The sequence below is a fragment of the Callionymus lyra genome, chromosome 19 (genome assembly GCF_982586985.1).
Source record: "Callionymus lyra chromosome 19, fCalLyr1.hap1.1, whole genome shotgun sequence".
Taxonomy (NCBI): domain Eukaryota; kingdom Metazoa; phylum Chordata; class Actinopteri; order Syngnathiformes; family Callionymidae; genus Callionymus; species Callionymus lyra.
The window spans coordinates 5,085,763-5,111,695 of record NC_141836.1 but is presented as its reverse complement, the minus strand read 5'-3'; the positions used below and the strand labels follow the sequence as shown (position 1 = coordinate 5,111,695).

At 41.4% G+C, this 25,933-nt stretch overlaps 1 protein-coding gene across 1 annotated transcript; it reads left to right on the top strand.

Moving 5' to 3' along the window:
- The first annotated feature begins 572 nt into the window (after positions 1-572).
- atp9a (ATPase phospholipid transporting 9A) lies at positions 573-25,134 on the top strand. The gene is made up of 28 exons (XM_087781042.1): positions 573-721; positions 3,993-4,137; positions 6,045-6,158; positions 6,224-6,332; positions 7,780-7,838; positions 8,109-8,160; positions 9,567-9,661; positions 10,742-10,822; positions 10,899-10,974; positions 11,845-11,921; positions 11,987-12,147; positions 12,225-12,367; positions 14,012-14,124; positions 14,597-14,806; positions 15,795-15,956; positions 16,040-16,132; positions 17,021-17,104; positions 17,520-17,690; positions 18,016-18,114; positions 18,974-19,063; positions 19,152-19,296; positions 19,392-19,456; positions 19,729-19,884; positions 21,204-21,268; positions 21,332-21,440; positions 21,514-21,571; positions 22,170-22,373; positions 23,007-25,134. Exons 1-28 carry the CDS (start codon positions 654-656, stop codon positions 23,141-23,143), a joined length of 3,141 nt encoding a protein of 1,046 aa, XP_087637168.1. The 5' UTR covers positions 573-653; the 3' UTR covers positions 23,144-25,134.
- The last annotated feature ends 799 nt before the right edge of the window (positions 25,135-25,933 follow it).

Sequence of the window (25,933 nt, the reverse complement as noted above, 5' to 3'; positions counted from 1 at the left end):
GTTTACGTTAGTTCTCTTCTCTTGGTCGTTTAATCCCTGAGTCTTGACAAATAAAGTTTGGCTTTGTGTTAATACAGTTTACGAACTATTAAATGATTTCCTTCTGGAGTCCAATAAAAACAAAGGGTTAAAGGAAGGAGATGTCCCCTGCCTCTTGTCCTAACTAGCTGGGATTGACTGCAGTTTAAAACAGGATTTTATTAAACATGGTGTGAAATGTACAAGTTTAACATCAAAGCGCAAAGTTTATTTAACTGTATCATTAACAATTAAACGAATATTTGTTGGTTTAAAGCAGAAAACTTCTTTCTTTTTTTAAGTGAGCCACATTCGATGTTAAAACGAGTTGAGGCCGAATATAAAGACTTAAGTCACTTATAATTTCGTTATAAAAGCTCCTGTATTAACCTATTTAACGCAAAAAAAATCTAACCTCAGACATTTTTTTTTCGGAATTGGCCATTCTTATTAGCATCGCCTTACTAATATTTCCCTGACGGTAATAAAAATATCAAAAATACAAATATAAAAATAAAACATCCGACATCCGTCTGGCGGCCTCGCTCTTGACTGACAGGCGGAGGCCACGCCCAGCAGCGCTCCACCAGGCAGCCGAAGCTCCGACCTCCTCTCACCGCTACCAGGCTGCAGGAATGACGGATAACATCCCCCTGCAGCCCGTCAGGAGGCCCAAAAGAACCGACAGTAAACACAGACATGGGTAAGAACCCTCACGGCAGAGCACTCGACACCGGAACCGCCATCTTAACGCACTTGTTTCCTCCGCAGCTGCTGTCGCTATTTGTTGACGCGGATGGTTTTAGCTAACAGTCCAACAATGAAATACACGTTTAAAATCCAACACGTTTTACATTTTTTTTAAAATCTTTTTTATTTTTATCTCGTATTTTCTCGTGTTTTCCTCGAGTGCTGTTAGCCGGTGTAGCTGAAACAACTGACGCCCATGTCAATATTTGCTCATTGCAGCATGTGGTAACGACAGGAAAACGACTGAAATTATTATCAAATTTAAAACATTATATCCACAATAATAGTTGTGTTAAGATAAGTGGTATCAGTGGAGCAGGTGGAGCGTGATGGAGTGTTGAAAGTCTGCCAAGGAAGCTACTATGATGACACACCTGTCACTAGTATAAACACTGTAAGCTAGCTAGCTTAACTGTCACCAGTATAAATAGTGTTAGCTAGCTAAACTGTTACTAGTATAAACAGTGATAGCTAGCTAGCTAAACTGTCACCAGTATAAGTATTGTTTGCTACCTAGCCAAACTGTCACCAGTATAAATAGTGTTGCTAGCTGGCTAAACTGTCACCAGTAAAAAATAGTGTTAGCTAGCTAGCTAAACTGTCACTAGTATAAATAGTGTTAGATAGGTAGCTAAACTGTCACCAGTATAAATAGTTTTAGCTTGCTAACTAAATTGTCACCATTATAAATAGTGTTAGCTAGCTAGCTAAACTGTCACTAGTATAAACAGTGTTAGCTAGCTAGCTAAACTGTCACCAGTATAAATAGTGTTGGCTAGCTAGCTAAACTGTCATCAGTATAAATAGTGTTGGCTAGCTAGCTAAACGTTCACCAGTATAAATAGTGTTAGCTAGCTAGCTAAACTGTCACTAGTATAAACAGTGTTAGCTAGCTAGCTAAACTGTCACCAGTATAAATAGTGTTGGCTAGCTAGCTAAACTGTCATCAGTATAAATAGTGTTGGCTAGCTAGCTAAACTTTCACCAGTATAAATAGTGTTAGCTAGCTAGCTAAACTGTCACTAGTATAAACAGTGTTAGCTAGCTAGCTAAACTGTCACCATTATAAATAGTGTTGGCTAGCTAGCTAAACTGTCACCAGTATAAATAGTGTTAGCTAGCTAGCTTAACTGTCCCAGGTATGAATAGTGTTGGCTAGCTAGCTAAACTGTCACCAGTATAAACAGTGTTAGCTAGCTAGCTAGCTACACTGTCACCAGTATAAATAGTGTAACCTAATATAAATTGTACCTAGTATAGACTGTGACTCGTATGAATGGTGTTAGCTAGCTAGCTAAACAGTCACCAGTATAAATAGTGTTAGCTAGCTAGCTAAACTGTCACTAGTATAAACGGTGTTAGCTAGCCAGCTAAACTGTCACTATTTTAAACAGTGTTAGCTAGCTAGCTAAACTGTCACTAGTATAAACAGTGTTAGCTAGCTAGCTAAACTAACACTGGTATAAACGGTGTCAGCTAGCTAAACTGTCACTAGTATAAACGGTGTTAGTTAGCTAGCTAAACTGTCACTAGTATAAACAATGTTAGCTAGCTAGCTAAACTGACACTAGTATAAACGGTGTTAGTTAGCTAGCTAAACTGTCACTAGTATAAACAGTGTTAGCTACCTAGTTAAACTGTCACTAGGTTCAGCTGTTCGCATCTTTTATTAATGATTTAACACATTCAACGTCGCCACACTTGACCCAGATTTCATATGAATGTTCTCTACATGGAAAGATGGATACTTTATTGATCTCAATGCGATACATTTACATTTCTAGCAGCATCTATTTTACAATAAATATTAATAAATGAAAGACAAAATACTACAACTATTGTTAACCGTCCTTTTCATTTGCTTCTATTGGTTTCATGGTCAAAAGATGATTTTCACAAAAGTGACTGATAGAAATGAAACGTGTTTAAAGTAGAATTACTGAAAATAAGTATTATATTTGTGGTAATAAATGTTATTTAAACAAACCTAAACCTGTTTCGAAATGTTATTATTAAAACTACTCTTGGACGAGGGAACATTAACATTGCACAACGTGGTACAGAAATTAAAAGATGAAATGAGTTTAAAAATGTGGATCAAAATGATCAATATTTCCAGGTCATCTTAAGAATGATGGACAAAACAACACGATGTCCCCTAGGATTATAAACTTCAAATTTAAGTTGCTGACTCTGTTTGTATATATTCTTAATCCTATTAAAAATGTAGCAACATATCCATAACACGAGAGTTTGTTGTCATTTTGCATAAAACAATTTAGAGCAAAGATAAATGAACAGATATTTATACAACTCATAAATTAAAGGTAATCTAACTACATATAGTAATTCGATTTAAGTTCTACTGATGGATGCATATAAACTCCCTCTTTCCAAAAATGTCTCAAAACTTGACTTTTATTTCCAAAAGTGAATAAAGTAACTCGAGGGAGGACAGAAGTGATGGTTGTCTTTGGATCGAATATCAACTTGCTCCAAAAGATGGACAGAATTCTGCTTAAAAAAAGGTTTCAGGGCCAAAATATTCACATTATCTGTATATTTGGGTTTATAACTGTCGTAAATAAGAATGTTTTCTATCTCTTAAACGTTCTGACTTTAAAAAAGCAATTTGTTTAAAAGTCTAAATAAAATCTTCAAGATGGATCAGTGGTTTATTATAGTGGAAGATATATTTCACATCAACAGAGAGTGAAGGCAGAAAAACACTGAGACTGAATATGAAAAAATAGAAAAATGCAAAATGTTTAATATCTATATTTTTTTTGTTTCATATTAGTATGATTTACATTTTTAGTGTACTTCGTGTGCTTCTTATCACTTAGCAAAATCAAAATAAAGAGATTTTATTGGATATTTTCTAAACTCTTGCACATAATTATGTACATTATTAGTATTTTGTCATTATCTTGAGTCTGGTTTTGTCACGTTTTCAACTTCCCCCCCGATATGCATCTCACCTCCTTGAATTTGCATCTCACAGCAGCAACTTCCTCAAATTTTTAAGAGTTTAGTGTTTAGTAATATTGACAGTGTTTTTATGCTGTGGTTTCACTCTTGAAACTTTGTACCGTCTTGACCGGAAAACACCTGAGGTCAGCTGACGCGACGTCACACACACACACACACACACACACACACACACACACACACACACACACTCACACACGAGCTAAAATGACCGAGTCCTCGTCTCCGTCCAGGTGCTGCCCGTGGTCTCGATGCTGCGGCATGGGCGACCTCCGACCCCGCACGGTGTGGCTCGGCCACCCGGAAAAGAGGGAGCAGCGATACCCGCGGAACGTCATTAACAACCAGAAGTACAACTTCTTCACCTTCCTGCCGGGGGTGAGTGTCGGCGAGGGGTCAAGCGGTTAATCCAGAGTCACTTCCTCATTTCTCAGCACCTCTGGAGGTGTTATTTTTTTTTCTGATGCAACGTACAAAAGAGATAAAGACCCCCCTCCCTCCTCCTCATCCCCCCTTTACTCAAATATTTGTCTCTTGTTTCATGTCGGAAGGAAAGATGTGCTGCTTATTGCTTCTCTTTGCGTATTTGCATTTGTTTTCAGTTGTCTTAAAATCTGAAGTGGGATATTAAAAGTAGCTCTTATTTGCTTGGGAAGCAGAAGACAAGAACAAAGTGCGTTTGCATTGCAAATGTTTTTTTTTTTTAAATTTCAATATCTTCCGGCTTCATGGCTCAAGGACGCGCTGAGGAATATTGCCGATCAGACTCCGGAGAAGTCGGGCTTGTGTTGTAGATAATTATTGGTGGATAGATGGAGCTGATAGTGAGACAATGGGAGAAGCTCCAGGCTAAGGAAGAGCTTGACTAGAGTTAGGAGACCAAGCAGGAGATAAGGAGACACTGTTGGGGGAGATGATCGATGGATCCCGTTGTTTTCCTTCAACAAGAGCAACATAAAAGCATTGTTACTTTTCCATCCGCGAGGTTTGAGCGCCACCATATTGTGGCCAAAGGCTGGTAACCTCCGGATTATTATGGGATGGTGCAAACTTTATTGTCCACTCCTCTCTCCTTTATGGCCTTTATTGGCCGTAAAAGCTCCCGAGCAAATTAGAGGTGGCAAGTTTTGTCCAGGATGACTCCATCTCCAGGAATGTCACAAGTTAAGGGAGTCGTGTTAAACTGTAACTCAAATAACAGGCAGCGCTGGTCGGATGAGCGACAAAGAGAAACGTTCGCTCAATGTTACGAACTCAAGAGGCTGCAGCTTATCAATCGTTCCCATATAAACTCTGCTTCATTATAAATGTGTTTTAGTAACTTTTAATTTGACCTAAAATGTTAGTCATATTGATAATAATCAATAATTATTTGTAATAAATCACCTCTTAATGAACTAAATGTTTTATTAAGAAGCAGATTTTGATATTTCTAGTCAAAATGTTACATCTTCATACCAGAAATGTTTTTTATTGACCATTAACTATCTTTTGCTACAAAAAATAGCAACACAACGTTGTATTAAATACATTTCTTGGCAATAAAATGTTCAATTATTTGCCTCAGAAAATGTTAAAAAACAATATAATTATAATTGTGATAAAGTGGTAATAAAATAATAGATAATAAATAGTCGTTGGATATTTCTGATGCCATATATCTAGTAAAAATATATATATATTTATTAACGGACAATTCCCCCAAGTTCTCAATAAATTTATAAAAATAAAATGTAGAAATATCAAAACAGAACAATATATATATTTAAATAAATATATATATTGTTCTGTTTTGATATTTCAATATATATATTTAAATAAATATATATATTGTTCTGTTTTGATATTTCTACATTTTATTTTTATAAATTTATTGAGAACTTGGGGGAATTGTCCGTAGGTATGAGTGTGTGTGTGTGTGTGAATGGTTGTCTGTCTTTGTGTGCCCTGCGACAGACTGGCTTCCTGTCCAGGGTGTCCCCTGACTCTCGCCCTATGAAACTTGGTTAGGCTCCAGTCTTTCCTGCGACCCCAACAAGGGATAAAGCATTAGAAAATGAATGAATGAATAAATCAAAATACATTTTTACATTGAATCTTTTAACTCTACAACTTAAGTTGACTCATACGTATAAATAAAGTTATTTAAATGTATTTATCGAACCAGCCTCTTTACCAAATATCCTGAAATTCTGTCACATTATTATTGATTTTGAGTAGAATAACTTTTTATTTTGCTATAATGGTTATAATTGAAAGTGATGTGTGTCTTTTTCTTCCTGCAGGTTCTGTTCCATCAGTTCAAGTACTTCTTCAACATGTACTTCCTGCTCCTGGCCTGCTCGCAGTTCATCCCCGAGCTTCGCCTCGGCGCCCTCTACACCTACTGGGTCCCTCTGGTGAGTCTTTGACTGTCGGTCCGAGCGGCCGGTGTCGAGCGTGGCTGAGGATGTTTGTCCTGCAGGGTCTGGTCCTGATGATCACCATCCTCAGGGAGGCGGTGGAGGAGATCAGGTGCTACATTCGAGACAAAGAGGTGAACTCGCAGATCTACAGCAAACTCTGCTCCAGAGGTGAGAACACGGAGGTTCACATCCCAGGAGGGGGAGGCGTGGGGTACGGGGGGGGCAGGAGGCTAATTCAAAGCAGCTACGTAAAAGTGAGCAGAGGAGGCCTCAGTATAAAGTGCTAGCAGCCATAAAAAGCTCTCGTGGTTTCCATCACGTCCCGGCTTTGATGTGGCAGCTTGTCGTGGCCATAAACACAACAAGGAGTCGTCTCTGTGGTCAGACCTGTTGACCAACTGGACCTCACGCCAGAGCCAACGCTGCCACCACGACACTCAGTTATCCTGTGCCTTTTGTACTTAAAAAAAATGCTTTTAACTTGCATTAAATCACTACTTACTAGCATTTAAGTTTAAGGTAAGGTAAAGGTAAGGTAAAACTTTATTGATCCCTCAGGAGGTCTCCTTCAGGAAATTGTTTTTTTCCAATAGCCAGCAATTTTTCATAAACAATAAAAAATAATAAATGAAAAATAAAATAAGAAGAAGAACATAAAGAGAAAGAACAAGATGACACAATCTAAGTCTAAATGGACATAATATATTTCACTGAAAGTATGGTTTAATAAATGTTCCCCTGATACTTATTGAAGATTAAAGTGTGTGTATATTAAATCATTCCAATGAAGCTTTTGGAAAAAATGTCGCTCTTAAATTACAATTTATATTAAATTAAACATACAATCTATAACACATATTACATACATTGTAAAACAGAAAAGTTTCTTTTTACCAGTAAAGTTACAAAACTGTTTGTATTATTAGTTTGAATGAAGTTATTCACTTATACACTTTCCCTACTTCCCTCATATTGATTTTATGTTTCTTTAAAATCTTATTATTGTTCTTTTTCTCTATAAATTGACCTCGTAAGTCCTTTAACACATTATTAAATAACATTATTATTTATTGTTATCTGTTATATGAATTATCAGTTGAATTAAGATATAATTGTTACTATTTTTAAGTGATTTAAAGTGAGATATTTACACGTAACTACATTTTTAATGTCACCTCAGGATCATAAATATTAACCCTACGTTAATAATTATTATTCATTGATGTGTGTTTAATTACATATTAAAACGACGTCAGAGAAAGAAATTAGTCACAATTTATTTTGTATTTTAAATGTTATGGGATCATTTATTTGTAGTTCATACACTTGGGGGAGTTTTTCCATTTGTTTCCTTGTTTTAAAATTTAAGAGTAAGAATGTTTATACTCAACTTAGTGTTTAGTACATGTTACTGGATCAGGGAGTAGAAGTGTGTGTGTGTGGGGGACGGGGGTGTTCTAGAAAGAATTCCATTCAGCATAAACAGTCAAATTTGTTTGGGAGAGATCATCGACCTTTGACCCCAGTGTTGACCTTCCATCTTTGCATATGCAAGACATTATAGCAGCAATATTGCAGGATCAGGCTGATGGTTGGACTTTGCTCTCTCCTCCAGGGACGGTGAAGGTGAAGAGCAGCAGCATCCAAGTGGGCGACCTGATAATTGTGGAGAAGGTTCGAGTGTTTTGTCACGTTATAATCAGACGCTCGTGACGAGGGACAATAACGACCGGACAGATCGATGCAGGACTTCTCTGTCGACGCAGATCTTTCTGCAAAACTCTTGTGAAGAGTTTCTTTATCTTACAGCTTTAAGAAATATGAAACGAGTAAACCTAAATGTGTAAAATGTAATTTTTATCAGAACGGTAAAGAACCGGGGTCATGCTCCGGTCTCGTCCTTCATCAACTGTTCGTTGTGACGTCTCGACTTCCTCTTTCCAGAACCAGCGCGTCCCTGCCGACATGATCTTCCTGAGGACCTCCGAGAGGAACGGTAAACATCTGCTGCTCGTTCACATCTGACGCGTTTTGACTTGTTATAAAGAGGCGCTGAGATTAACCCAGGAAGTGGCCACGAGTGTCCAGACCGGAGTGTTTATGAGCCACGGGAGGAGACGCTGGCAGCGGGAGGTTAATCTGAATAATCAAATATGAATCTTGACGCGATTAGTCGGCAATAACACGACGACATCTTACATTTGCAAACATACAAAACCAGGATATTCAAAGTCCTCCAGATGTTTCTCCTCCTCAAAGAGGCAAATGTGACTTGGCTCCACTTCCTGTCCAGCCAAGGAAAAACAACAGGTTTGTTTTACTGGAAATGGAGTTTGGTTATCTCTGGTCCATGTGGAGGCCATTAGGTCAATTATGAGGCGGGCCAGAGGGGTGAGGGGGGCGAGGGGACGCGTGCAGAGGGGGATGGGCTCCTGGGATTCTTTCACTTCACTTAAAGTCTCTCAGGAGTCTTTACTGGCAACTTTTGATCTCTTAACTTGTCAATATTATGTTCCTTTTCTTGTTAATCTGAGGTGAACATGAAAGGTTCAGCAATAATAAGTGTCTTATATACAACTGCAAATGTTGTGACACAACCTTTTGTAATTACTATATCGTTACTATCAGTGTATAATACTCCAGTTCTGCAGATATATAAAAGAAAAAGCATTTTGCATGATAATGATGCAGCAAATAAACAGTCCCGTGTAATAACCTTTTTTTTATGTTGGTAAAAAACTTTTGTGATCATCTTGATCTTGATCAATAATCAATGGTTATAATGATCAGAATAAGAAAACTTTTATAGCCAGCGTTGTTAACGCAACACTGGAATGTTTTGTGGTGTCACTACAGAATATAAAAATGAAAGGAAGAGATGAATTAAATAAAAACACAATAAATTAAAAATAAAACGAGATACATGAATCATTAATACAAAAACTTTATCAAGAAGTTTTCATTCATACAATATAACTAATACCGTTTCATATTGTATAAGATGAAATAAAGATACATTTATATTAAATATCCTCAATGTTATGTCTTTGTCCATTTAACACAAGGCTTTTGTTTATTCAGTAAATGTTCAAGATGCCTTTATAATCTACATACCAAAAATAATCTTTGCAAACGTGATTTTAATGTATCATCAAAGTTCTAGCATTTGTTTGAAGCAGCAACACCTTACAATGTTATAATAAAATTTGCTGTAAAAACCTGCAAATGTACAAAATTGTTGTCTTAAAATTTGCCTCACACAGCTAAAGCTGCATTTGTAGCTGTGGGTTTTTGCAATAGAAGTGTATCAATCGTGTGATGATGTAATCTATAATCACTCTGAGGCCCCTGATGTGTCAGTTTCCTCTCAGCGTGAGCGTCATCGTTCATCTCCTCTTCCAGGATCTTGCTTCCTGCGGACCGACCAGCTGGACGGAGAGACGGACTGGAAACTGCGCCTCCCGGTGGCCTGCACGCAGCGCCTGCCCACCGCCGCCGTGAGTCTCGGAACAAGAGCAGAAATGACACATTGAAGGCCGATTATCGAGCCCGTCGGAGCTCCAGCAGATCAGATCAGAACAAAAGACGTTGATTTGAGGTTTTCAAGCAGCTAATGGTGCTTCAATGCATGTTTGGTATTGATGAACTCTGCACTGCCGGAGTCTGTATTTAGGCAAAATGGACCTCTTTGTGACTCAGCCGTGTTCTTGGTTGACAATAAGATGACCCCTATTATGTTTAAAATGGAAAATTTAAAGAGAGCAAACATTGTGAAGTTATCTTTTTTTTTTTTGGGAAGGATGTGTTTGAGGCTGCAGGGGTTGTGCTTCAAATCTCTATTGAACATGCTAACTCTGTTGATCCAAGGTTTACAATTGTTTGCACGCTGCTTATCATACAGGCTTCATGTCTTTATCTGTGAGGCGTTATTTGCTATTGTTAGAAGTCGCAGCTAAAGTGCTGTCCAGGAGTGTCGATCACTCGATTATGTGTCATGATATCAACGTGAGCGTTCAACTACTTTCATCTTGAGAAAACCATCTGGCAAGGTCACATAAAATCACTTAATTGGCTTTAAAATGTCTTGAATCTAATGTTCAAAAGTCTTAAAAATATGAACACACATTTAGTTAAATATCTGGTAGCATTTGTTTATGTATTCATGTTTTAATAATATATGGATTGACGCACAATAGCAAAAAAAGTAAACAATGTACAACACATGTACTAGACAGATTATACTTTAAATGGTATTTAAAAATGTAACTTTCATTTAACTGTAGGAAGGGTCTGTCTCTCGGACCATCTTCTTCCCTTGTTTTTATGTCCAACTTGGTGTCTTGAGAGAAACAAGATTCCTCCTCCTTATTAACACCAGAACCTGCAGCTCTATACGTGTTTCTCACATGTGTATGAACACGTCAAAGCTGGAAACATTCATACAAATGTGTGTAACATCAGTTATGAAGTCTTAGCGTAAAGAAGCACAGGATCCAGAACTCGAAGATCGTCTTACAAACACTCCAGGTGGATCATTTTGACTTAAAAAACAAGTCTTTGGTTCTGTCTCTCGGCAGGATCTCCTCCAGATCCGATCGTACGTGTACGCGGAAGAACCCAACATCGACATCCACAACTTCATCGGAACGTTCACCAGGGTGAGACTCGCTGTTTGTCGAGCTACTTATTCATTAACATCCGTCTTGATCGTAAAGTTTTTTTCTCTCCCTGCAGGAAGACGGAGACCCTCCGGTCAATGAGAGCCTCAGCATCGAAAACACCCTGTGGGCCAGCACGGTGGTCGCCTCCGGTGAGTTCCTTGCACATCAACAGGATTTGGAAGTGTTGATTCCTCCAGTTGTTGACTTTCATGACAAAGCAAAGATGCGGGACTTATGATTCAGGATCGTTCGTATCTCCAGGCTGTTTGATTAGAATATAAACAGAAGCTTTTGTCAGTGTTATCCGCTGCTTTAAACAAACTTGATTAATTCCAGATAATGCCAATATACTGTCGCATGAACTTGTTAACCTTTCATTTACCATCCAGTCACTGCAGACACATTTCCACAAATCCTCAACTGAGGCTTTAAGTTAGTACTATAGACGTCAGCGTCAGAAGATCGAGTGGTTAAATTTCACATTTCACATTTCACACAGTAAATTTTACATTTCAAATGTTGAATGAAAATTATTAAATTATTATAATTTTTGACTATTAATAATTTAATGAACTATTTTGTTTAAATGTTTTTTTAATTGAATAATTGAATTCAATAATGTGTATGTGATTATTTTTAATCTTTTTCATAAATTAACTCAATAATATGGATAATGAAAGGTTTATTTTCTTTCAACCCATAATTACATTTTCAAAATGAATGTTTTTTACAAATATGAAATTCTTATACCATTTCCTTTTTTAGTATCTAAACTCAATATATTTCAATTTGTAGCCTTTAAAATTCAATATAAAAATGTTGGAATTATAGTGCCACGAGAAACGGGAGTCGTCCGATCCATCTATTCTCGGCGACGTCCGTCATTTTAACAAGTCCACTCATGTCAAGATTACACGTCTGGAAAACATCTTCCTGACACGCTGTGCTTTACCTTTATTGGATGAGCCTGAAGCTGTTTTTGTTTCGGGGGATATATCCCTTCCTCTTCCTCTCTGCAGGCACCGTGGTGGGGGTTGTGATTTACACCGGCAAGGAGCTGCGGAGTGTCATGAACACCTCAAACCCGAGACACAAGGTACAGTGCAGAAGCGTTTCTGAATAAAATGATGATTTTTATCCACTCGTTCTTTCCGTCTCCAGGTCGGCCTCTTTGACCTGGAGGTGAACTGTCTGACCAAGATCCTGTTCGTCGCTCTGGTCGTGGTTTCAATGGTGATGGTGGCGCTGCAGCACTTCGCCGGCCGCTGGTACCTGCAGATCCTGCGCTTCCTGCTCCTCTTCTCCAACATTGTTCCCATCAGGTGAGACGGTGCACCGAGACTTTTCTCACCCCTGGTGTGTGACGCTGACCATCAAAAACGACTCTCGTCCGACTCAGCCTGAGAGTGAACCTGGACATGGGGAAGGTGGTGTTCAGCTGGATGATCAAGAGGGACTCCAAAATACCTGGTACCGTGGTCCGGTCCAGCACCATACCGGAGGAGCTCGGTCGTATCTCGTACCTGCTGACGGACAAGACAGGTGAGTGGATGAGCGTTGATATACAGGTGGAAAAAAGTAGTGATCGTTGTATTTTTCTCTGTTGAAATACATGTTTATGCCTCATTATACCTTCATAAACCATCATAAACCTTCATAAACCTTCATTAACCTTCATTAACCTTGATAAAACTTCATTAACCTTGATAAAACTTCCCAAAACTGATATTAACATTTCACAAAGTTTCACAAATGTCGTGAAATGGTGTAGTTTCTGAAAGTCAAATGGACAAGATATTAATCAACAACTCTTCTCTCTCAGTAAAATGTGTAATGCTTTGCCGCCCAGCCAATCAATCACAGCTGTCGATCACTTTCGACATAGCAACGTAGAATTTAAATACAGATTTGTAGCCTCAATAGAGTAGTGTAGAAGGGCACAATAAGGAAGGTGGGTGCAGTAATAAGGCCCCCCTACTAAGTTCAGTTATTGTGTTGACATTTGTCTGCTGTTCAAATAAATCCTCTCTTTGTGTGATCAATGACAAGATGGCAAAGGATCACTGTAACAAAACTTAAATTCAACTCTTCAACTTATTCATCCCGTTATTATGCTTTGAAGGCGGACAAAACGTGATGGATCTGGGTCACAGAGCCTCTCGTGTTGGGGTTCTCTGTGGTGGGATTCAGGCTTCTGGTGACCTCAAACTATTAAATCACCCCGAAGGTCCGAGCACACCTCGAGAGCACCAGGCAGACACGGCCGCTCCACTCCCTCGGTCGAAAAAGGTTGTCGGATTTACGACCCTCATGGCCAATAAAGCGATCAGCCATTTCCCCGTCCAGAGCACGATAAGCCGCCCGAGGTCAGCGGGTCACGCTAATGTATGTGCGAGGCCCCCGGAGGTCTTTTTGATACACTGCAGGAAATGCTTTTACAGGAAGTGTGCGGATTGAAAGGTTGTGTGACTTGTTGGGGGGTAAAAGGTTCTGCCAGGAAACAAAAGCTTATTAAGAAGGTGATGAGGCACTAATATGAGAGTTCTGTTCAAGAGCGTATGCTTCTCAGTGTACGTTGACCCTGGACTCAAACCAACAGTGTTGTTTTTGCTGCTGGGACTAATGCAAAGACTCGCCACGAACATGGGGGGAGCTGTTTTCTGTGATAAAATTAATTCAATTTAATCCAGTGAGTTTGTAAAAAAAACAAATCATCCGTTTCAATTGACAGCTTCGACTCATTAGGCGAACTTTTTATCACAAAGAACCAATTGCTTTAATTTCAAACAGAGGCTGGATCTTCTCAAATGTTGCTCCTCGGACTTGGCAGCGTCAATAAAGTTGTAAATGTGCTTAATGTTATTGAAGGAATAAAATGCCAAAGTCAAAGCAAAACATAAAAGCGACAGATTTTAGCCGTGATTTCCACCTCTGACTGAAGAAAATAGAAATATCCACAAAAATAAAATCTAAACACAAACATTAGCCAACTTTATGCTAACATTATGCTAGCACAAACAATGCAAACGATCACACATTTATTCGTCTGGAATTCAAACAAGTGTTTTATTTATTTGTTTATATTCCAGACCTACTATCTTGTATTTGTTCCACACTTTTTACTACACTATTTGAAAACTCAACTTACAATTGTTTGTGTTTGACAACGGCTTCTTAATCTCCCAGGCACTCTGACGCAGAACGAGATGGTGTTCCGCCGACTCCACCTCGGCACCGTGGCCTATGGGATGGACTCTATGGACGAAGTGCAGAGTCACGTGTTCAGCGCCTACACTCAGGTACCAACAATGGGATGAGCAGCAGCATTCCGGGGCCACAAAAGAAAACATTGTTTCAAGCGCTATATCAGTTTGTGATGATTGTTTGCATGAATGCTTCCTGACCTCAGACGACACTCTTTTGTTCCCCCGCTACACCAGAGGTTAGCCGAGCAGGAAACAGGATTAGCCCATGAGCAATGCACTGACCGGACTTCTTTAATGATGCTGCTATTATCTCCCACAATGCACTGCTTTCTAAAAATAGCAAACGTGAAATGGCTCGTGTTAACACATCTGGCTATGTTTACACATCACATCAGAGGCTGCCCTTTTCACCGACGGTCCTCCATGATAGTACATGTAGTCATGATGATGAGACTACAAATGGTATCACAAGTGGGATGTCCATATTGAATTTACACTTAAAAGTTGGTAAACACAAGTGGATCGTTGCTCTTTTATCTTTAAATGATCTTCTTCTTGTTTGCAGCCTGCCCATGACCTTCCCAGCTCCAGGACGCCGGCCGCCACAAAGGTCCGAAAGACCATCAGCAGCAGAGTCCACGAGGCGGTGAAGGCCATCGCCCTGGTGCATAACGTGACGCCCGTGTACGAGGCCAACGGAGTGACGGACCAGGCGGAGGCAGAGCAGCACTACGAGGACACCTGCAGGGTTTATCAAGCCTCCAGTCCAGACGAGGTACACACGCCACTTTTGTCGTTCACTCAGATCACATCTTTGGTCAGCCATTGTTCCAAATGACGCAAGATGAATTCGATCCCAAGTTGCTCCACATCTCCACGTTTGAATAAGCTCAAGAAAGTCACAACAGACTCTTTGTCCGTTGCTGAATAAGGAAAATAAATGACCACAATCAATGGTGACAACTCTTCGATAAACGGTTCAACGTCAAACCCTATAATCTTTTTAAAGTGGTGGAAATCTTTGTACAATGTTTCAATATATTGACTCTGTCCGTGTCATATTTTCCTGAAAAGGAGAAGACCACAAAGAGCCTGCTGTCGCACCAATCTGTTGACATAGTGAGACAAAAGATTTTGTCCGCCAGCGTCTTTGTTTTTTCCTCCCTTTGTGTCCAGTTGTTTGCTCTGCTATTAGTCAATCAGGAGGTTGATCAATGGATCTCACACACACTTCCATTATTATTAATAACAATAAACACACACCAGTCATTTAATCAATCACACAAATTCTTCACATAATTCCATATCTACACGGTAAAGTTTTAGGACAGTGGTTTATGAAGTTCCGCCGTTGACCGCTTGACGGCGCCATTTACCATCTGCCAAAAAAAAGGCATACTGATGCTGATTGAACAATACAAACAACGGTTTTTTTTTTCAAGAAAAAAATGACATTAGTTTTTGTGTGGATGCTTGCGAGGTTGTTTAATCGATGGCGCTTCTGGCCTCCATATTTTCTTGATGGAACGTATTGATTCTAAACAAACACGACTGAACCTTTCAGCTCCTCGAAGCCTCTTAGTAAACTGAATATTTATTTTCTTTCATCGTCAGTTGTTTTTGTTAGTTGACACTTTGAAAAAAAAAGTTTGTGAAATGTTGAGTTCAGAATCTCAGTCAAACGTTGTGAGTTCCAAATCTCCTGCAGACTTTGAAGAAAGAACCATTGAACAAGTTGAATTATTATGTTGTACTTGTACCAGGTGTCTCTGGTGCAGTGGACTGAGAGCGTCGGTTTGACTCTGGTAGGCAGAGATCAGTCCTCCATGCAGCTGCGGACCCCTACTGGCCAAATCCTGAACTTCACCATCCTGCAGATCTTCCCCTTCACCTACGAGAGCAAGAGGATGGGGATCATTGTCCGGGTGAGTCCGGGAACGGCATCCATTTTTAAATGAGTCACGCCATCGATATTATTGGATTCAACAATGATGGGGTTTTTTTTCAGGATGAGTCAACGGGAGAGATTACCTTCTACATGAAGGGAGCAGACGTGGTCATGGCTGGTATTGTCCAGTACAACGACTGGCTGGAGGAGGAGGTCTGGACCCTATTTTTGTCATTTATTCTTCAATTTTCTATTCTCACACTTCTAGATTCGATCCAAATGCTAACAGAAACCTCAGTAAAATGTTCAGCATCTAGACTTCGGTTGTAGAGCGGACAAAAACAACTTACATTTTAACTTGAATTTTTCTGAAGATTAAACAAACATATTTGCACTCTTTTAATTTAATAGTTTAATGACTAGTTCTGGTCTGGTTGACATATGGAGCCTGGTCTCTGTACTACAGCAGCAGATGACTCCTGAGCCATTTAACCTTTATTATATCTAATTTAATTTACTATTTTCAAAACATGTCTAACAAACAACACGTATGATCTGATGCTGGGCATTTGTGTGTGAGATGCTACAGTGTTTTTTACAATTAAAAAAAACAGGACTGATACTGGCAGAAATAGTTTCTACATCCAATAGAGACCAAAGTTGGAATAAGGTGCTTTAAAAAGGTAACTAGCTATTCAAATGTAACCATAGTTTGTTGGACTAATGTGTATCATGAACATCTGTATCTGACAATTCAAGACTATTTTTAAAGTCTTCAAGGTGGTTTGAATTAAACCAGAGGAAACTTCACTTCTTGTTGTGATTCAAAACTGGGTCAAACCTGTAACATTACGTTGTTGCTACTGACTTCTGATTCACCAGCCGGACTACTCTGTGGATTGTTGTGATGACTAATGTTTTAAATGTTCAGTAGACACATCACTTCTGTCTGGGGACGTATCGTTAGGTCTACACACACACACACACACACACACACACTGATGTCTTAAACATGATGCACCATCGACACACAGCTCAGTTATTCCATTAGTGTTCTCCACGATCATCGCATAATTAATCCAGATGTTTGCTGTTTTCCAGTGTGGCAACATGGCGCGGGAGGGTCTGAGGGTCCTGGTGGTCTCCAAGAAGTCGCTGACCGAAGAGCAGTATCAAGATTTCGAGGTATGAGTTTAAATCTGGCGAGCCCCGGTCGAAAAACACACAGAGCCAAGCCTAAGTTATTGTTGGAGCGGGGCAGGGTCCCGCCCCTCCAGGCCACGGCCCCCCCTTGGCCGCCTGAGGCCCGTTAGTGAAGTGTACGATTGTGCTCCGAGCTGGTGGGCAGCAGTGAGTCACCCGCTGAGTCACACACAGTTTGTCTTCCTGTGTGAGTCACACTCAGATTGTTTTGGCGTTATCTCATGTGGTCAAACGGCCCCGGAGCCCCAGACCCCGAGACGGGCGTGGACCGAGAAATACCTGCAGCCTTGTTTATACACTTATAGATCCTCACCCCCGCACGAAAATAAAAATAAAATAAAGACAACATGTGAGTCAAAGTCTGAAGCAAGTGTTGACACGACAACCTGTCCTGCAGTCTCGCTACGTCCAGGCCAAGCTGAGCGTGCACGACCGCTCGCTGAAGGTGGCGACCGTGATCGAGAGTCTTGAGATGGAGATGGAGCTGCTTTGCCTGACGGGGGTGGAGGACCAGCTCCAGACCGATGTCCGCCCCACGCTGGAGATCCTGCGCAACTCTGGGATCAAGGTCTGAAGGCACCAGAGACACACACCTAATTAATGTCAACTAATGTCACACTTCAACTCTCCTGACTTGTTTCAAATGTTGACGTCTTCATCTCCATATTGCAGTAAGTCCATCATCATGAACATGTTTTGAACTTGTTACTTAGAGCTTCTCACTACCAGTGACCAGATCTGTTCCCGTAACGCTTTGCCGCCCAGCCAGCGACTGCATCACTTTTGACATAAAACATAGACGTAGAATTTCAACACAGTATTGTAGCGAGGGACCCATGAATCAAGTGAAGAAACTTCCTGTGAAACTGTTGATGATGATTTCATCTCTGCAGGTTTGGATGCTGACCGGGGACAAGCTAGAAACTGCCACATGCACGGCCAAGAACGCACACCTGATCACCCGCAACCAGGACATCCACGTCTTCAGAGCCGTGAGTACCTCGGCACAGCCTTCCCATCGCGGTTCAGCCTAGGACGCCCCCCCCCCCTCCGTCCCCCTCATGTCCACAGCTGAATAAATCACTTCCCACCAGCCCGACTATCCAAGCTGCCGACACGGAGGACGAGCCAGCTCAGGGTCTTCCAGGGGGGATCACTCAGAGGACTCGCTTCCTAATTTGTTTTGCAGGTTTTTGGTCTCCTTCCCTCTGGTCTGCTGCCAGAGTTGCGGCGGCGTCTGCCACATAGGAAGGTTAAAATCTGCGCACAAGTAACTGGAAGAGCAAAAAACAATGGTTGGCACGTCTTGAAAAAAACTCTGTCCCCTGGACGAGGGGGAGTGCTGAGTGGGCCAGAGTCAGACACATCTGGACGAGTTTCCTGATCCGGACTGACGTAGGAACAGTCAGCGGTCGAGGGATGTTTCGCTCCGGAGCTGACAGATTGACAACACTCGCTGTCAGAAGTGCTGGGGGGGTTTGTTTTTTTTTCAACCCCAAAAATGTTCACATTAAAAAAAAGTCGACCTCGTCCGTGTCACCGTTCCAAGTCAGACCAGCGTGAGAATCTGGAGACCGTGACACTCCGAGATTCTGCCGCCTGCGTGTATCTGGGCCGTCAGTAGGAAACTGGGGGACCCAGAGGAAATGCTCATTGTTAGTCCTGCAGCTCCGTTTGAATCTTCCAAAGTAAATGTGTGGACACTGTGAAGCACCATCAGTGACACAGCTAGCCAGGGTGACACGCAACATTGGTCTACACTTATTGACATTTGGAAGTCGCCATAGCAGCCGATAAATGAGTTTGTTTCTCAAATAAAGTTATTTATTTCTCCTCATATGACCTCCTCAGGTGACCACACGGGGGGAAGCTCATCTGGAGCTCAACGCCTTCAGGAGGAAACACGACTGCGCTCTGGTCATCTCCGGAGACTCACTGGAGGTGACTTGTTTTTCGTGGTCGTGTGCTTAAGATCCACCTTCTGCAAGGGCTGCGGGTTCAACTCCCCGCCGTCTTGTGTGTCACCCAGGTGTGCCTGAAGTACTACGAGTACGAGTTCATGGAGCTGGCGTGTCAGAGTCCGGCCGTGATCTGCTGCAGATGCGCCCCCACCCAGAAGGCTCAGATCGTGCGGCTGCTGCAGGAGCGGACGGGCAAGCTCACCTGTGCGGTCGGTCAGTGTCTCCTCGTCACCGGTTTGCCCGGGGAGCCCGTGGACGGACGTGAAACCGTTTGTGTCATCGCACGTGAATCTTTTGTTCTGTCCCAGGGGACGGAGGAAACGATGTCAGCATGATCCAGGAAGCCGACTGTGGCGTGGGAGTGGAGGGAAAAGTAAGTCTCGCTCCGTCTCGTAGAAAAGGTTTCCTGTCAAGACATGAAGAGATACACGGGTCGCAAACACACTCGCTCTCTGAGGACCTCGAGTGTGTGTGTGTGCAGGAAAGTGAGAGGATGCTTTTGTGTTGAAAGTGAGAGTTGGTCACACACATGTACACACACACACTTAAATTATAAACTACACTCCCACCACTGAGAAACCCTGAGTGGTGATTGTGTTGGTCACACGTTTCTGCAGCTGAGATGTTGTTGTTTGTGTCTGACAGGAAGGGAAACAAGCCTCGCTGGCCGCCGACTTCTCCGTGACTCAGTTCAAACATCTGGGTCGTCTGCTGATGGTCCACGGGCGCAACAGCTACAAGAGGTCCGCAGCTCTGAGCCAGTTTGTCATCCACAGGAGTCTCTGCATCAGCGCCATGCAGGTACACACCAGACGCACAATCCTACCCATGAGGAACCTTACGAGTTAAAAAATCCTTAACCTTTTTATGTGATAGTATTCAATCAAATCTTGTTAAAAGATTTGACAAGTACAACAGTTTTATTCCTAAGTGTTGAATGTACTTGTACAGGGTTTAAAACTTTCGCAAATGACAAACTAAATGTAGTACGGCAGTACTTTTATCACACCATTTTGATCTACCAGAATTAAAACTTATAAGGCACACTTTTTTGAGAAATCAAAGCATTTTAAAGTGCACCTTATAGTCCGAAAAATATGGTAAATGAAGTGTTGTTATTTATCTGTTAAGTTGGCTATAATTTCGTACTTGTTTAAAGTAAAGTCTACAAAAAAAGGTTTTCTGATAACTACTGGAAGGGCTTTGCTTTAATGGGATTAGGTTGTTTTTTTTATTTGAGACAGAACCTTCTAGTGGTTATATAGTGCAACTGCGATAGGAAGATCATACATCCTCGTTGTGTAACGGTTCCGCAATGATTAGTAGCTTCTGTTACACGTGTAGAGCATATGGTGAATGTTGGCTTCCCTAATACCTACCTGTTAATTTAATTAATTTTGGTCCTAAATCTTAAATAACGAGTTCAAATATTTTGTATCTTAAATATAATAGAAAATCAACAAAGTTCATGAGAATAAATAGTGATAATTATCAATATTATTGCTGCTACGGTAGGAAGGATGGATAAAGAATTTGTTCTGTTCCGTGACCTCCGGCTCTGACTCACCCGTTCCCCTCCCCCTTCCTCTCCCACCAATCCCGAGCTGTGGTCCAACTTCGGCCTCCGTCCTGGAGTGCAACCTCATGACTCACCGCGTCGTCTTCAGGGACGCCGTCGTCCCGGGTCGCCATAGTAACGGCAACCACAGACGCGACTCAATTTCCATGAGACACACCGATCAAATCTGGATCGAGAAAAACGTTTGCTCCTGTGTTGGAACGACGTTTCCGTCAGAGCTGCTTTCACCTGGACATAGATTCAGTAGTTTCCTTCTTTTAGTAGATGAAATAACAGGGTTTTTTTGTATTTCTTTGCGTTTTATTGTGGTTTCAGAACATTTCTTCCATTTTTAATTCATGTCTAATTAATAATAAATATGACTTAGTGAGAGATGGGCCTTAAAAAAAAACAATTGAATGATTTACAAGCACAAAATAAAATGTAAATGAATGAATTAAGTTATACAAAACAATTACAATTATTATTGATCAATTAAGATGTGATTGATGTGTATTTTAAAGAAGTGTGTTTCACTCCAAACTTCCTCTTATCCCGTCAGGCCGTCTTCTCCTCCGTGTTCTACTTTGCGTCGGTGCCGCTCTATCAAGGCTTCCTCATCATCGGGTAAGACTCCAACCAGCAACCCTGTCGAACGTCTTCGTGAAAACCGGTCCTTCCGTGTCGCAGATACTCCACCGTCTACACCATGTTCCCCGTGTTCTCGCTGGTGCTGGATAAAGACGTGAAGTCGGAAGTGGCCATGTTGTATCCCGAGTTGTACAAAGATCTTCTAAAGGTGATGGAAGAGTCTCACTCTGGTGTATAAACTGTTACTAACTAACACTAATGACATGTCTGTGGTCACGCAGGGTCGACCGTTGTCTTACAAGACTTTTCTCATCTGGGTTTTGATAAGTATCTATCAAGGTGAGTGATATTGTATTTTATTTAAGAATATTTTATTTTTAAACCAGCTTTTGGATATTCATATCAATTTATTTCTATGCCTAATTCGTTAATTTTTTTAATGCATATTTACGTTCTATAGTTATTTTTCAAATTGTTTTTTTTGTCCTTATTAATTAAGTAATTATAGTCTTTATAATTCTTGAAATTAAATCAAACTCTTTAAATAAAATAAATAACTAACATTGTATTTTGAATATTATGTTGTTGTTGTTTTTTCCAAATACATATTCGTTTTTTTTACCATTATGTTGTTTTTGGTATTTCTTTAGTATATATTCATTTAATTTTTAATTTTTTGTATTTCTGAATGTATTTTTTTATTTATTACCATGGATTGTTTCTTTATAATTATTTTGTATTGAGATGTTTTGTTTACTTTATGTAAAAAGAAATGCAGACTTATGGTAGGATTGTGAAACAAAGATAATAACTCTTAATAGTTCTTGAGAGCAAGCAGTGTTTAGCGAGCAGTGAGCTGGTGGCGAGTCTGATGAGATGAAAGAGCTTGTTTCGACTATGATGTTTGCGGATGACTTCCTAACACTCTGCTCCTCAGGGACCATCATCATGTACGGAGCGCTGCTGCTCTTCGAGTCGGAGTTCGTCCACATCGTGGCGATCTCCTTCACCTCGCTGATCCTGACCGAGCTGCTGATGGTGGCGCTGACCATCCAGACGTGGCACTGGCTGATGATCGTGGGCGAGCTGCTGAGTCTGGCCTGCTACATCGCCTCGCTGGTCTTCATGCACGACCTCATCGGTGAGCGAGTGCGTCAGGGCGGCCCCCGCCGGTCGACCTTCGCAGAACCTCGTCCCGGCCTGACCCCGCCACTCAAACACCCCAGTGTTTGAAAAAAAAAAGAAGGAAATACTTGCATTTTTGTTGCCTTCCTTTGGAAAAAGCAGTGTGGTTCCAGTGAAGAACTGGATATTTAAAAGCGGTCATGTGACTGAGGGGCCCCGTAAAATGTGGAGGTTTCTCTCCGTGGTGTCCCTCCGTCCTAGAACTCCTCATTCGGACACATAAATCTAAACTGAGCTTTCCTTCTATTTCTGTTATTTATGTGACGCAGAGCCTTTTATTTTCGGCGGCCGCTCCACAACACACAAGACCGTGACGGGCCTGTGGTCACTTTGACCTCTTTGAAGTCCGTCCTGAAATACTGAGAGTCCGGCGTTGTTCATTATCCTGCAGCTGATGGTTTTTTAAACGCCAGCGTCGCTCTGCGAGTGACGTCAACGTGTCATTTCGCCGCCGATGAGCGAAAACAAAACAGGAAGTGCAACTTTGTCCTGATGCTGACCACACGTCAGCCCGTCCATTTTTTTTTTCGAGGTGCTGGTTTAGCGATTCCGACCTGGAAATAACCTTCTCTGCTCCTTCTGTCTGCAGATGTGAACTTCATCACGTCACCGTCGTTCCTCTGGAAGGTGACGGTCATCACGCTGGTCAGCTGCCTGCCGCTCTACATCCTCAAGTACCTGCGGCGCCGCTTCTCCCCGCCCAGCTACTCCAAGCTCACCGCCTAAATGTGGCCCCCGACCTCTCCTGCACCGGCCACGGGATCCAAACACCGGTTTACAACCATTAACTCTGCGCGTGTGTGTGTGTGTGTGTGTGTGCGGATTCGTCCTGAAAGGTTGGTCAACCAATAATCCGAAATCCGCTTTCCCTCGACTAACATGAAGGTCCGAAAATAACAACTTGAAGATTCTTTATCACTTAATTTATCAGAGCGAGATTTTCACGCAGAATGTTGCCGGTTCAAATACCATTAATACGAGACCTTGAGCCATCACTGGACCTCACCAGAGACGGTGTTTTCACACAACACAACTTTTTCCACTTATGAATTTGCGACTTAAATTTGCCGCTCAAGTACCATTGAGCAACACTCTCTGTCATGCTGCACTGGAATCTAACCAGCGACCGTAAAGTGTCCCTAGTATGACAGCTTGATGGTGTTTTTGAGTCGTTATGAATTGACTGAGCAAGTATTTATCTCAAACGAGAGAGTTGGTAGTTTGATTCCTGAAGCCATGAAGGACCTTGAAATTCCTTTAATGATAGGCAGGCCGTGGGAAATGACTTTGAGCCGGGCACTTCGATGCCTGCCCGTACCCTTGAGCAAGACACGATAGCGGCGACGTTCAGGTCGATCGTTGTTGGCTTATACGTAACCATTTAATCGCAGGTTTGCTTAGAGTCTAGGGTTGAATTCCTTGGGTGGTCCATTCACTCTTCCCTGCAGTTGTTCCTTTGAGCATGGCACTCATTCAATACCAGTCTAATGTAGTTCCTGGAAGATCATTTATTTGATGAGGTTGAATATTTTAAAGCAGTGCAGGAACAGGAAGTGGCTCTTATTATAACCGTGTTCAGTGACAGAGAGGTTGACGGTTGGATCCCGGGCACAAGCTTGTCCAAGCACATGTCATGATCAGGCATCTTGTGTGAGTATAGGTCAGGTTGCTGGTCTGATTCCTGACCGTTCTGGTTTGTCATGTTTTTTGTAAAGGACGGTGACCGAAGGGTTGTCGGTTTGATTGCCCAAGGACGCGCGAAGCGTGGTTGGATGATTCACGGTTCTTAAATTAAGACTTGTTAGTCGTCAGTGAAAACAAACGCCTTTGTCATTTTGACTGTCGCCCCCTGTAGTCAGAAGGACGATGACGCGGCTTGACCGACGAAGCTCTGACCGGAAGCCGAGGAACGAAGCGGTTTAGGGCTCACGGCCCAGACTGCAGGCCCGTGTGTCGGCGCGTGCGTCACCGTGACCCTGTTTATTTTAGCCGAAAAAACCCGGGGCGTCTGAAGTTAAATCAAGTCGCCGCGGCTCCGGCCCAGAAGAAGCGTTCTCATGTGGTCGCCCCTTGTAATCACCGCATGATGAGTCCATGTAAGCCATTACCCAGAAATACTCGCCGGCCAATCAGGTCGTCCGATCCCGGAGCCGCCTCGGCTCTCGCCGCTACTGACCTCAGATCATCTTTCACCAGAAGAGAAGCTCGATGTGAGAAGTTTTAGGTTCTGGTGGTGTTTTCAGGCTGCATGATAAAACATTATGATTCTTCGTTTTCACTCTTTATAATGTTTTTATTTTATATTGAAGGGAAAATTCATTATTATTTAGTTATTTTTCATCTTTATCACGATAAACAAATTAGTTTAAGGGTGTTTCAGTTGTTCAAATGCACTTTATATTTATTTTGGGTGTTCTACGGGTCATTGGGATGATCTACGTGGATATGTTGTGCAGCCTGAAAATATACCTTCATCAGTGTAGACATGAAAGAGTGAGTAATTCTTGAATAAATAACTTTATCATTTGTGATTCAAAAGGTTTTCTGCTGTGAACGGATGAATCGTGCCATAACCTCTGATGAAATAACCCCACAAGGACTGTTTTGTTTTGTATCTAATGACTCGTGTAGTTTTTGTTTTGGCTGCTTGTAAATAACCTGTATTTGTTTTTTATTTATCAATTTTTTTTAAATAAAACACTGATGACTGCACTCTACTATCAGATCAAAAGGGACTTCATGTTGTGTCGGAGACGAATAAATCCCATGTTTTCACTCGCGTCTCGCTTTCATGAAGTGATGATTTTACTACAGTTCGTAGGAACTTTTCAAAGACCAGCCGTGAGTCTGGAAGATGGTGAGTTGTATGGGTTTTTCTCTGAAATCTGTCAATAATTAAAGATGTAATGCATGTTTTCTGTTTCAAGGTGTTGCTCCATGCGCGGCGTTTCCAGACAACAACCTGTTGCATGACGTAAATCTTTCATTTCAATCTGGTTCTTAATGGAAAACACGGGACATCTCTGCGGTCATCCTGGTCTCGCTTTGTGTTTTCTCGCCTCCAGACTCCTCACAGCCTCACAGCTCTTGGACGACTTAATGCTCATCTGTCGGAGGAGGTGAGTCGTGGTCGTGAAAGAAGAACAGGATCTTAGGAGAGTGTTCTGACTTTATAAACTCTTTAATATCAGTTAAGTCAGATCTATTGACTATGAATCATTGTGTTCCTACTGTGGCCATGAGTGCAATGATCTTTTCAAGTGTGCAAACATGAATCGTGATCATCCCCCCGTCGCTAAACCTGTAAACAGAATCATTTAATGGTGAATAAATCTGTTTTCTGGTTCATCCATAAATTCCACGTTAAAAACGAAAGTTTCTCATTAAGTTTAAGACCCGTTAAAAGCCTTAAAACCAGTTTGACTTGGACCAGATTCCGGGTCATAAATGAGCAACTTACTCTCCTTCCAAACCTCTTTGTCCTACAGAGTGCCACCAGTTTTTCCCTAATCTTGA

Excerpts from the sequence above, each read along its gene's own strand:
- atp9a (XM_087781042.1), top strand. The coding sequence starts at position 654 with ATGACGGATAACATCCCCCTGCAGCCCGTCAGGAGGCCCAAAAGAACC. Across the intron at positions 722-3,992 it reads GACAGTAAACACAGACATGG|GTGCTGCCCGTGGTCTCGAT; the intron begins GTAAGAACCCTC and ends GTCTCCGTCCAG. Across the intron at positions 18,115-18,973 it reads ACATCCACGTCTTCAGAGCC|GTGACCACACGGGGGGAAGC; the intron begins GTGAGTACCTCG and ends TGACCTCCTCAG.